We start from the raw sequence: 13,045 nt of genomic DNA on the forward strand, positions 1-13,045 counted from the left end.
CTCTGTCCTCTTGAATTCAATCACTGTCCTCCTCACAGTACTTCCCAAGTTTTGTGCCATCTGCAGATTTGGAAATTGTCCCTAGTACACCCAAATCTAAGAACATAAAACTGCATCAGGGAAAGCAGGGTTCCGAACACTGACCCCGGGGAATTTCACAACAAACCTTCCTCCAGTTCGAAAAACCCTTCGTCAATACTCTCCGTTTCCTGTCACTCAGACAACTTTGCAATCATGCTGCTACTTAGTGGTTCGCACTGCTGCCTCACAGCGCCAGGGACTCAGGTTCGGTTCCCGGCTTGGGTCACCATCTGTGTGGAGTTTGCACGTTCTCCCCGTGTCTGCGGGGGTTTCCTCCGGGTGCTCAATTTCCTCCCACATTCCAAAGATGTGCGGGTTAAGTGGATTGGCCATACTCAACTGCCCCTTAGTATCAGGGGGACTAGCTAGGGCAAATGCATGGGGTTGTGGGGTTAGGGCCTGGGTGGGACTGTAGTCAGTGTAGGCTTGATGGGCTGAATGGCCTCCTTCTGCACTGTAGGATTCTATGACTCCATGAGTTGCTTTTATTCCATCAGCTTCAACTTTACTGACAAGCCTTTTATGTGACATCTTTATCAAATGCCTTTTTGGAAGTCCATGTGTGTCCATGTGTCACATTGCCCTCATCAACCCCTCTTTGTTACCGCAACAAAAACTAAATAGAGTTAGTTAAATATGATACGTCATTAGCAAATCTGTGCTGGTTTTCCTTAGCCAATGCACATTTCCAGGTGACAGATAATTTTACCCTGTGTTGCTAAAAGCTTTCCCACCACCAAGGTTAAACTCACTGGCTTGTAATTGCTGGATTTATTCTTACACCCTTTTTTGAACAAGAATGTTTGCAATTCTCTACCCCTGTATCCGAGGATTGAAAGATTTGGGTATTTGCGATAGTGCTTTGCTGGTTAAGTAGGGGGTGTTGCTGACAGTGATAGTGAAGACAACCTTGTGCATATAAACAACATACAATATTTGCTGGTGCTCTGTCAGAAAAGCTTTTCTTTTGGGTAAACTCGCGCTGTTCTGCTACAGTCCCCTGCTGCTGCAAAATAGGATTTTCCCTAGACTGGCACGAGGTAAACAGAGGCTCAGGGTTCTATGGAATTGTCGAGAAAGTAATTTCTCATTTAAAACATTATGTTTATGAGTAGGCTATTGTCATGAAAAGTTTCCATAAACACAGCTTCAAGAATGTTTGATGACTTACCAGCTGTTCCCTTGGTGCAGCGTCCTCCCTCCCTGGAGGAGAGTCTGACTGTGAACAGAACAAACATTAAGTTAGAGCATCATCTACTGGATAGTTTGCAAACTGAACTACATCAAACTAGATTGATCGGTACAAGAAGAAACGTAATACTGGGGGGGTAGCAAAAAATAGCAAACGTTTGTTGAAAAGTCAAAAACATTTTATTGCTCGGAATCTTTCTGCTGGTATATATAATCCCTGAAATGCAGAGGAGGCCATTCAGCCCATCGAGTCTGCACCAACTCTCAGTGTTTTACCCAGACCCTCACCTCTGCCCTATCCCTGTAATCCCACACATTTAACATGGCTAATCCCCCTAACCTACACATCTTGGGACACTACGGGGCAATTTAGCATGGCTAACCCACCTAACCTGCACATCTTTAGACTGTGGGAGGAAACCGGAGCACCCGGAGGAAACCCACGCAGACACGGGGAGAACGTGCAAACTCCACACAGACAGTCACCCAAGGCCAGAATTGAATCCAGGTCCCTGGCTCTGTGAGGCAGCAGTGCTAACCACTGTGCCACCTAGCACAGAAGATCCATATACTTTTCAGAAACTGCCAGTTTCTGCCCGAGGTCCTCAACCATTGCCAGATGTTTAATCGATCTGTAATTCGCATTGCAAGATATATACAAGATCTCCCTAGGCAGACTCAACTTTTGACTTGTCTTCCCCTTTTGTGTGGAAATTCTTCAGTGCTTCCTTCAGAGCAACCCAGTCTGCAAATTCAGTCAAGGGAACTTGCTGCAAATTTGAGCTTTGCTACTCTGTGTCATAGCACATGAGGCAAGAGAGATGCTATCATATTGGACTGCTCACGCCAGTTTCAACTCCACACCAAGGTTCACTCTAATGACAACAAATTAAACCTACTAATGGGAGAAATAACAGGAGAATAAGCATTCTTGCACATCTGGTGACATCACCAACCATTCCAACATCAAAGTGTGAGCCAAATACAAGAGAGAACTTGTCCCTACATTACCCAGACACAGTAAGGATAAACATGCTGAGTTCTATGATTTCGATACCAAATGAGCATTAATTCTATTTTAATGGCAATTCCAAGAGGCTTCACATTATTTATTTTAAAAAGAATTTCATGTCTTAATAAGGAAACGGATAGGTGCTAGGAAAAGTGGAGCATGTATTATTTTCCTTTCGAATTTTTTGCCTTTTCAGATTGAGGCATGAGGTGGGGGGCATGGGGGGGGGGGGGGGGGGGGGGGAGGAAAGTGCTGGAGAACAGATCATGGTTATATTTTTCCTATTCAGCAGCACCAGCAAGCTCTCTGTAGACAAGCAATGTGAGCACTGGTCAAGTGTAATATGCAAGTCTCCCCACACCGCCCACCACTCTGCTTTAAAGAGAAATTGCATTCTTTTTAAATTGCCACACGAAACAAAAATAGCATACAAACATCTCATGTTATTTGCTGGTGCCAGCCTTGATTTAAAAGGAGCTATTCAATATCAAAGTCTGATTTTCAAAGGCTGCTCGATCTTCACTCACATGGGTTAATCATCAGAACTCCAGGCACTAATTACAGCTGTATAATGCCCTTGTTCTGTGCTTTTTAGTTTTAAAATGCTCGTCAGAGCTGCCTGTAAGCAATATATTGTGCGCAAATTTCCACTTTCCTGTCTCCTTTCTCTCCCCATCCCCAGACTCCAACCAGTAGTTCTTAAAGTAAACCAAGATATGGACATGAACTGTAAATATGTTCAAGTATGAACTACTGCTCTTTTCTCAATGCCGTAGAGGTGTGGCAATTTCCGATCTGCAGTTCCCAGTGCGGTCCAGAGTGTAATGGTTTCCAGATATATTGTTTGACTGTACAATTTTTTATGGTGGGACATTGGCATATAAGTAATTTTACTGGATTAGTAATCCAAAAACCCAGGCCCGGACTGATACAGGTTCAAATCCCACCATAGAAGTTGGTGGGATTTAAATTTAGCTAACAAAAGCTGGAATGGTCCATCAGATTGTTGTAAACACCATTCTAGTCCACTAATGTCCTTTAGGGAAGGAAACCTGCCACCCTTAACAATAGTAAGAAGTCTCACAACACTAGGTTAAAGTCCAACAGGTTTATTTGGTAGCATAAGCTTTCGGAGCGTTGCTCCTTCTTTCAGGTGAGCGAAGAGTTGCGTTCACAAACAGGGCATACATAGACACAGGCTCAATGCCCTGTTTGTGAACACAACTCTTCACTCACCTGAAGAAGGAGCAACACTCCGAAAACTTGTGCTACCAAATAAACCTGTTGGACTTTAACCTGGTATTGTGAGACTTCTTACTGTGCTTACCCCAGTCCAATGCCGGCATCTCCACATCAAGATCCTTAACCATGCCAGGCCTCAATGTAACTCCAGATCCACAGCAATGTGGCTGACTCTGAAATGTCCCAGCAAGCCACTCAGTTGCACCAGACTGCTACAGAAAAGTTGAAAAGGAATAAAACAGGACAGCCCTACACCAGATGGATTGCAGTGGCTCTAGAAGGTTGCTCACTACCACCTTCTTAGGGTTCACCTTCTTGACTCACCTGATGAAGGGGGCAGTGCTCCGAAAGCTTCTGATACCAAATAAACCTGTTGGACTTTAACCTGATGTTGTGAGACTTCTTAGGGCAATTAGGGAGGGGCAACAAAAAAGCTGACCTTGGCAGCAACACGCACATCCCGTGAAAGAATTTAAAATTGAAATACAATCAGTGTTCAAAAATAATTAACCATGACTGTAACACGGCAACATTTGAAACTTTCACTGAGGTTTGTCAGGATTTGGAATATTCTACCTGAAAGGTTAGTGGCTGTTGATTCTATAAATCACTTTTTAAAAATGCTGGACAGTTACTTGAGGAGGAATTGACAGGACTACAGACAAAACACAAGAGTGTGGGACTAAGTGCCACTGCTCTTTCAAAGAGCCAGCATGGGCATACTGGGCCAAACAGCCTTCTTCTGTGTTGCAACTTTCTATAATTCTGTGCTTCTATGAATTATAGCATGGAAGCTTACCAAATCTCTGTCCACTAGTTTAATGAAGGTTCTGACCCATTTATTTTATCCTGGCTAGTTCCTTCAATAAATTAGTTCACACAGAAACTGGGCATGAATGTATTAGGCCTTCAAAATGTAATAGATTGTAGTGCAATTTCCAAGTGACATTTTGCCAAATGATAGATTGAGTTTACTTAGAATCATAGAATCCTTATAGTGCAAAAGGGGGCCATTCGGCCCATCGAGTCTGAACCGACTCTCCGAAAGAGTTTCTTACCCAAGCCCTATCCCTGTAACCCCACATATTTATCCCACTAATCACCTTAACCTGTACATCTTTGGACTGAGAGGTGAAACTGGAGGAAACCCACACTGACATAGGGAGAATGTGCAAACTCTACACAGTCACTCAAGGCTGAAATCATAAGCAGGTCCCTGGTGCTATGAGACAGCAGTGCTGCCACTGTGCCACCCCAAAAACATTTACTGAGAACTCAGACAACGAACTCTCGAAAACGTTACTGTAAATGTTCACAAAATGTACCTTTGGCTATTATTGACTTGATAAAAATGGTTTTGACAGACCCCCATTGATGTTATACATCATTCTCAACCCAGTTCTCAGGTCTCTGTCACTCACGATCTAATCATTAGGTGTCTTAAACTTTGTGAAACCCGTGCAAACCATAAGTCATTTTCATATCTGCTCATGGAATCCGAGTTAATGCAACTCCAGGGTAAAAGTGGTTGCATGTAAAATTTCAAGTCTCACCACTTCATCACGTAGTGGATTCCTGCTCCCAGTAACTGAACACTGGGTCATCAATTTGAACAACTTTTAACTGAGCCATCACGCAGCGAACCAGGTTTATAACACCTCGGTGAAAGAACTCTCATAATTTGGACTGTCTGAAACAATGGCAGTGGAAGGGTTCGTTCACACCATGCATATTTAATGATTTGAGAAAGTACACAGGCTTGGGGCTGCTACATAACAGTAACGTTGCCCTCCTCGCAGACACCACCCATTCCCACGCTCCCACAATGAGACTCCCAAAAAAATTCACCTGCTCCTGAAGTAAGAGAAAACAAAAGTAATGTGGAATAAGTTAGTAATTCAAAGCGAGAAATACTGCAAAAGGAAGGAATCCGATAATTCTCTATAATCCGCAGTAAGAAAAAGTAAATTGCATTCATATAGCATCTTTGAGATGCTGTGCAGCCAATTTCAAAGCATAGTCACTGCTGTAAATTGATGTATAGCAAGGTCCCACACACAGCAATGAAACAAACGTCCAGATGGTCAGTTTTTAGCAGTATTGGTTGAGGGATAAATGTTGACCAGGACACCAGAATGTCCTGCGCTTCTTCAGAAAGTACCATGGGGTCTTTTGCCAACTTGACAGATGGGTACATCCAGCAAAGTTGATCAGCAAGAAAGTCCAAATTGATTCACTTTCCAACCCTTTCCTCTGAGGGCACACCTTTGCAGAATACCTCCCTGGGCAGATTTATGGGCAATTCTGATTACAAATCAATGTCCAACTATATCAACCCCAGACTGCCAGGATCTGTAGTTTTACTGCCCCTTCTTCAATCAGAATCCGGAAAATTCTTAAGTAGCTAAAAATTAATACTTCTCCGAAACTCTTAGCTGGGAGTGGGGGAGGTTCCAGTGCGATCTAGAATATTCAAATTACTGGAGATATCAGAAAAGCAACCGAATAATTGGAATGGTGTGCAGTTGCATCATGACATCAGTGGAGTCCAAAGCAAAACACCATCAATATAAGATAGCCACTAGTAAATCCAACAAGAAATTAGGAAGAAAATTATTTACCCAGAGAGTGGCTAGAAATTGGAACTCACAGCCACAAAGAGGGATGACGTGAACTACATAATGCATTTAATCAAAAATTAGATAAAAGGACGAGGGATGAATGGAAGAAAATTCTGATAAGAGTTGGGGGAGGTGGCCAGAGTATAAAAGTCCAGCCTTGCTGAATGACCTGTTTTTTTTGTTGTAATGTTCCATACTGGTGTGACACCAATGTGAGGGGTTTCACAGAAACAATTTTCAATTCAGAGGATACACAACAGGAGCCCAGAGTTTACTGAAAAATAAATCAGCCAGTAACCTCAGGTGTATAACTCACAGGTGGTTTGTTTTTTCCGTAAGCCCATTGTGTGTGTGTGTTTATACCACACATGTTGGCTGATTTTGCTGCCTCAGAACTCCCTGGTTACTACATTTTATAGACTGAGACAACTCATGCCTCTATTCTCAGAAGGCTGCCACCGTATACTGAGGTGACGTGGCAGTTAGTAGTTTCGGGACAGCGAAAGATGGTGTGTACAGAGTCAGAGTAAAAATTTCCAGTGTTTATAACAGAAATCTTCAATCCTGAAAGTTGCAGCAATGATTAAGGTGTTACTGGTGGCAGAAACAGAAGAAGGGCAATGTCATCATCATTTGTGCCATATGTGGATGAGCAATAACAACAGCATGACAAAGTACAGATTTCAGAAATGCCCACTCTAAGTAAACTTTCACAGATATGTACTGGACACCTCAATAAATATCAGCAGATCCTCACCATTGTTTATGATTAATCAAAATAATATTTCTGCAAACAGGGTTTTAGAATGCTGTGTAAATACAGTAATGACAACAGAGGATGGACATTATTAAATGGGAAGTTACAGGAAACAAAACCTTTAAATAACACTAACTGTAGATATAGTGCAATGGGCACAAGGCAGTCAGCTTCATCTTGTCACAGGTGGTTCATTTTCCATAATTCCAGGTATCCCGATGTGTATTGTTTATGCCACGTATTGAAATTTCCTTTTCAGAAAGACAGCATGCGCTTCCTCCATCACCATTTGACACCGTGCTCTTCATTGCTAACCCGAGGTTTGAAACAACACAGTGGTATATCTATCGACAGCATGTCCTGCCCTGAATATAAACTGTGCACGTTCTTTACCATTGGAAAAGAGAAACAACAGCGGCACTTTTATCAAAAACAATGCCAGGGCTGGTGCTGAATCAGGCCGTTTTACACAGTGCACTAAAGCTGCAGTGCTGGTGCTAAGCTTTTTGCTCCAACCGGTATGGCCATTACAATGTGAATGCTGCCCGAATCCCGAGTTCAAGCCCAATTTAATACTGGGATGAAGTTGAGGGAGAATGCTCGGCTGAAGGGATCTTGTAGAGCCATAGAGGCTTACAGCATGGGAACAGGCCCTTTGGCCCAACTTGTCCATGCCGCCCTTTTTTTAAACCCCCAAGATAATCCCAAGTGCCCGCATTTGGCCCATATCCCCCTATACCCATCTTACCCATGTAACTGTCTAAATGCTTTTTAAAAGACAGAATTGTACCCGCCTCTACTCCTACCTCTGGCAGCTTGTTCCAGACACTCATCACCCTCTGTGTGGAAAAAGTTGCCCCTCTGGACACTTTTGTATCTCTCCCCTTAATGGGAGCAGATTCCATTATGGTGGGATCAAGTCAGGTCGTCACATTGGTTTTATCTCTCATGTTTAGCATTGGTGTGAAATACTTCTGCATTTTGCACGCACACGCGCACACACGCACGCACACAGATGAAGTTTGCTTAACATGAATCATAGGAGCAGTGTCCATTTCCCAGCTTCCCCACAGATTTAATCACAGGCTTGCGATTCCAGTATCTGTGCTCAGTTGGGGAGATCGCAGTAGGTTTCTGCCGCCACTGAATCATTATCAGGCACAAGGCGCCATCTGCAGGGCAGACGTGCAAGGAAAAAGGAGTCTCTTAAAAAATTATTTCAAATGCAAATTGTAAGATGAATGTTTTGAGATTTTGTTTTCCCCAAATCCCCTTCTCAAATGACGTCTAAATCATCAGGCCAGTAAACTAGGCAACAATTAACATCTACACACAAGAATTAGGTGTATTCAAGTCATTTCAACTGCGTTTACGACAACTTATATTTATCTAGTGTATTTTAAGATAATAAAGCAGCCCAAGGAACACTGTAAAACAAAGGACACCGACACACAAAAGGAGATATTAGTCAGATGGAAAAAAATCTTAGTCAAAGAGGCAGGCGCTTTAAGTTTATTTATTATGTTACAAGTAGGCTTGCATTAACACTGCAATGAAGTTACTGTGAAAATCCCCAAGTCACCACACTCCAGTGCCTGTTCGGGTACACTGAGGGAGAATTTAGCATGGCCAATGCACCTACCCAGCACGTCTTTCAGACTGTGGGAGGAAACCAGAGCACCCGGAGAAAACCCCTTCAGACACAGAGAGGACGTGCAAACTCCGCTCAGAGATAGACCCAAGCTGGGAACTGAACCCGGGTCCCTGGCGCTGTGAGGCAGCAGTGCTAACCACTGTGACACTGTGCTGCTTTGAGAAGTATTGTAAAGAAGGAGAGAGGTAGTGAGTCAGGGAGATGCAGCGAGAAGATTCCAGAGTTTTGGGTTGAAACAACTGAAGTGGCAGCTACCAATGGTGGAGCAAGTATGATTGGGAATGCACACAAGGCAATTAAAGCACTGAGACCTTGGAGATTATGAGGCTAGAGGAGATGACAGAGATAGTGGGGTGGGGGGAGAACCATAGAGGGATTTGAAAACGAGGATGAGAATTTTAAAATCAAAACATTTCTTCACTGGGAGTCAATATTAGTTGAAGGGTCAGTTTCAATGAGACACAAGTTAAAAGTAAGGGGTGGGAGGTTTAGGGGAGATTTAAGGAAAAACCTTTTTAACCAGAGGGTGGTGATGGTCTGGAATGCACTGCCCCTGGGAGGGTGGTGGAGGCGGGATGCCTCACATCCTTTAAAATGTACCTGGATGAGTACTTGGCACATCATAACATTCAAGGCTATGGGTCTAGTGCTGGCAAGTGGGATTAGATGGGCAGGTCAGGACATTTCATGCAACAGTGCAGACTCGATGGGCCGAAGGGCCTCTTCTGCACTGCAGTATTCTGTGATTCTGAATATAGGTCAGTGAGCACAGGGGTGATAGGGAAACTGGACTTAGAACATAGAAAAACTACAGCACAAACAGGCCCTTCGGCCCACAAGTTGCGCCGGTCGTGTCCCTACCTAGGCTTATAAATAGACTTCCCTATAACCCTCAATCCTATTAAGTCCCATGTACTCATCCAGAAGTCTCTTAAAAGACCCCATCGAGTTTGCCTCCACCACCACTACCGGCAGCCGATTCCATGCACCCACCACCCTCTGAGTGAAAAACTTACCCCTGACATCTCCTCTGTACCTACTCCCCAGCACCTTAAACCTGTGTCCTCTCGTAGCAACCATTTCAGCTCTGGGAAAAAGCCTCCGAGAATCCACCCGATCTATACCTCTCAACATCTTGTAAACCTCTATCAGGTCACCTCTCATCCTTCGTCTCTCCAAGGAGAAAAGACCGAGCTCCCTCAACCTATCCTCATAAGGCATGCCACCCAATCCAGACAACATACTTGTAAATCTCCTCTGCACCCTTTCTATGGCTTCCACATCCTTTCTGTAATGAGGCGACCAGAACTGGGCACAGTACTCCAGGTAGGGTCTGACAAGGGTCTTATATAGCTGCATCATTATCCCCGGACTCCTAAACTCAATCCCTCGATTGATGAAGGCCAGCACACCATACGCCTTCTTAACCACCTCCTCCACCTGCAAGGCCAATTTAAGAGTCCTATGGACCAGGACCCCAAGGTCCTTCTGATCCTCTACACTGTTAAGAGTCTTACCCCTGATATTATACGCCTCCATTCCATTTGACTTGTTATGAGTTAAGTTTTAGATGACTTCAGGTTTAGAGGTTAATGTGAGAGAACAGCCAGGGATGCATTAAATAGTCCAGGCTGGAGGTAACAACGGCATGAATGATGAACTTCAGTAGCAGATGAACTGAGATGGGCGAATCAGGTGATGTTCGCGGTGGAAATAGACAGTCTCAGAGATGGCACAAATAAGACATCAACAGCTCATCTTGAGATTAAATTTCACACTGAGGTTGCAAACAGACTGGATTAATCTCATAACTATTGCCAGGGAGCAGGATGGAGTCCAGAGTCAGGGAACAAAGTTTGGAGCGGGGACTGAAAACGATGGCTGCAGTCTTACCAACAATGTATTCGAGGGAATTTCTGCTCATCCAGTACTGGATGTCGGATAAGCAGTCTGGTAATTCAGCAACAGTGGAGAGTCGAGAAAGGTGGCAATGAAGTAGAGCTGGGTGTGATCAGCGTGCATGTGAAAGCTTGTCTTCAGGTGATGTTACCGAGGAGCAGCATGTAGGTGAGAAACAGGAAGGGGCCAAGGATAGATCCTTGGGGGATACCAGAGGTAACAGTGCGGGAGCAGGAGGAGACGACAGTGCACGTAACGGAACCGGCAGACAGCAGTCCCACCCAGCTGGATCACAATGGGGAGAGGTGCTGGAGGAGGATGAGGTGGTCAAACATGTCAACGGCTGCAGACAGATCAAGAAGGATGAGGAGGAAAAGTCTGCCTTTGTCACAGTCACACAGGTTCATTTTGCGTACAACAGCAGCAACTTTCACCATCAGAACAAAACAGAAATGGAAAAGGAAAGATAATTGAATTTAAATCACAATTCTTTGCTGCCATTTGATTGCTCAGGATTTTCTGATGGTCTAACCAAGCTGTCAAATCCCATTTCTCACAGCACTGATTGCAATGGAAACATATGCCACAGTATATCTATTCCAATGCTGGCATAGATATCCACTTGTACTGTGGAGTAGTCTGAACAACACTGAACAGCGCAGCTACTCAGACACAAAGTTGGCACTCCCCTTGTAGTAGCTTTCAAATTACAAACATGAGAGAGTTAAAGTCACAATCAAACTTTACCCATCAGGCTGGTACCTTCTCTAATGTTAAAGGAGGAGGTGAGTGGTTGGGGAGGAGAGAGAAGAATCATAAGGATGAACAGTGGAAATATGAGGTAATCAGTCTAAAGAATGGCAGGGAATTGCTCAAGTAAACTATGATACTGGTGTGTTCAGGGACGCCGGATCCAGATCCACTTCAGCAATTTCACACTCAAGTTCTTATATTCTCTGCATTCTCACAAGCCTGCCCTGTGACCTAGCTGTTGACATCTTTCACACCTGTAACTGCTGCTAACTTCTCCCCAGCATTGGAAATTTCTTTCAGTTAGGAAGGAGGCAAATGTAGAATAATGTCTCCCCTCCCTAACAGCGCTGTGGGTGTATCTACACCTCAGGAACTGCAGCAGTTCGAGAAGGCAGCTCACCACCACCTTCTCGAGGGCAACCAGGAATGGGCAATAAATGCTGGTCTAGCCAGCGACACCCACATCCCGTAACTGAATTTTTAAAAAAGTCCATGCCAACATTTATCCCGCAGCCAATAATGCTAAAATAGATCATTAAAGCCAAGATATTTCAATCTCCAACATCTACAGCAAGAACAAAACATGCTAGAAAATCTTAGCAGTTCTGGCAGCATCTGTGGACATGATATGGAGATGCCGGCGTTGGACTGGGGTAAGCACAGTAAGAGTTTTAACAACACCAGGTTAAAGTCCAACAGGTTTATTTGGTAGCAAATGCCAATGGCATTTGCTACCAAAAACTAAATCATTTTAGCTACCATTTGGCTTATGCTACCATTAGCCAAAAGCTAATGGCATTTGCTACCAAATAAACCTGTTGGACTTTAACCTGGTGTTGTTAAAACTCTTACAGCATCTGTGGAAACAGAAAGTTAACGTTTTGAGTTGAATATGATTCGTCTTTGGAACTGAAGATTATTTATGCTTTAACAGATTATCTGTCAGTTCTCCTACTGCAGTTAGTTGAGCTTGCAACAATGTTCATCAATATTAAAATATTGACTACTCTTCAGAAGTAATTCATTGGTTGCAACGTGCACTCAGATCCTGCGCGGATCAGCAGGCGGGTGTTCACAGACATCTTCATCCTCTCTTTACAACAATCTGAGGTCCCTATCTGTTTCAAGACGACGACCATCATCCCGGTACCTAAGAAAAACCAAGCAGCCTTAATGACTATCGGCTGGTGGCTCTGACATCCATCATTATGAAGAGCTTCGAAAGGTTAGTCATGGCACGAATCAATTCCAGCCTCCCGGACTACCTGGATCCACTATAGTTTGCCTACCGCTGCAACAGGTCCACAGCAGACACCATCTCCCTGGCCCTGCACTCAACCCTGGAACACCTAGATAACAAGGACACCTATGTCAGACTCCTATTTATTGACTACAGCTCAGCCTTCAACACTATTATTCCCACGAAACTCATCTCCAAACTCCGTGGCCTGGGCCTCGGCACCTCCCTCTGCGACTGGATCCTGAACTTCCTAACTCACAGACCACAATCAGTAAGGATAGGCAACAACACCTCCTCCACGATCATCCTCAACACCGGTGCCCCACAAGGCTGTGTTCTCAGCCCCCTACTATGCTCCTCACACACCTATGACTGAGTGGCCAAATTCCCCTCCAATTTGATTTTCAAGTTTGCTGACGACACCACCGTAGTGGGGCAGATCTCAGACAATGATGAGACAGAGTACAGGAATGAGATAGAGAATCTGGTGAACTGGTGCAGCAACAATAATCTCTCCCTCAATGTCAACAAAACGAAGGAGATTGTTATCGACTTCAGGAAGCGTAAAGGAGAACATGCCCCTGTCTACATCAAT

General features: G+C 44.1%; 1 protein-coding gene across 1 annotated transcript in view; it reads right to left on the bottom strand.

The window, feature by feature from the left end:
• pex14 (peroxisomal biogenesis factor 14) overlaps positions 1 to 13,045 on the bottom strand; it is a 247,306-nt gene that overhangs the window by 213,068 nt on the left and 21,193 nt on the right. The window contains exon 2 of the mRNA XM_078238657.1: positions 1,253 to 1,300. Within this exon, the coding sequence (XP_078094783.1) occupies positions 1,253 to 1,300 (48 nt within the window). The remainder of the gene's footprint in view (positions 1 to 1,252; positions 1,301 to 13,045) is intronic.

The sequence above is a fragment of the Mustelus asterias genome, chromosome 22, assembly GCF_964213995.1.
Source record: "Mustelus asterias chromosome 22, sMusAst1.hap1.1, whole genome shotgun sequence".
NCBI classification, from domain to species: domain Eukaryota; kingdom Metazoa; phylum Chordata; class Chondrichthyes; order Carcharhiniformes; family Triakidae; genus Mustelus; species Mustelus asterias.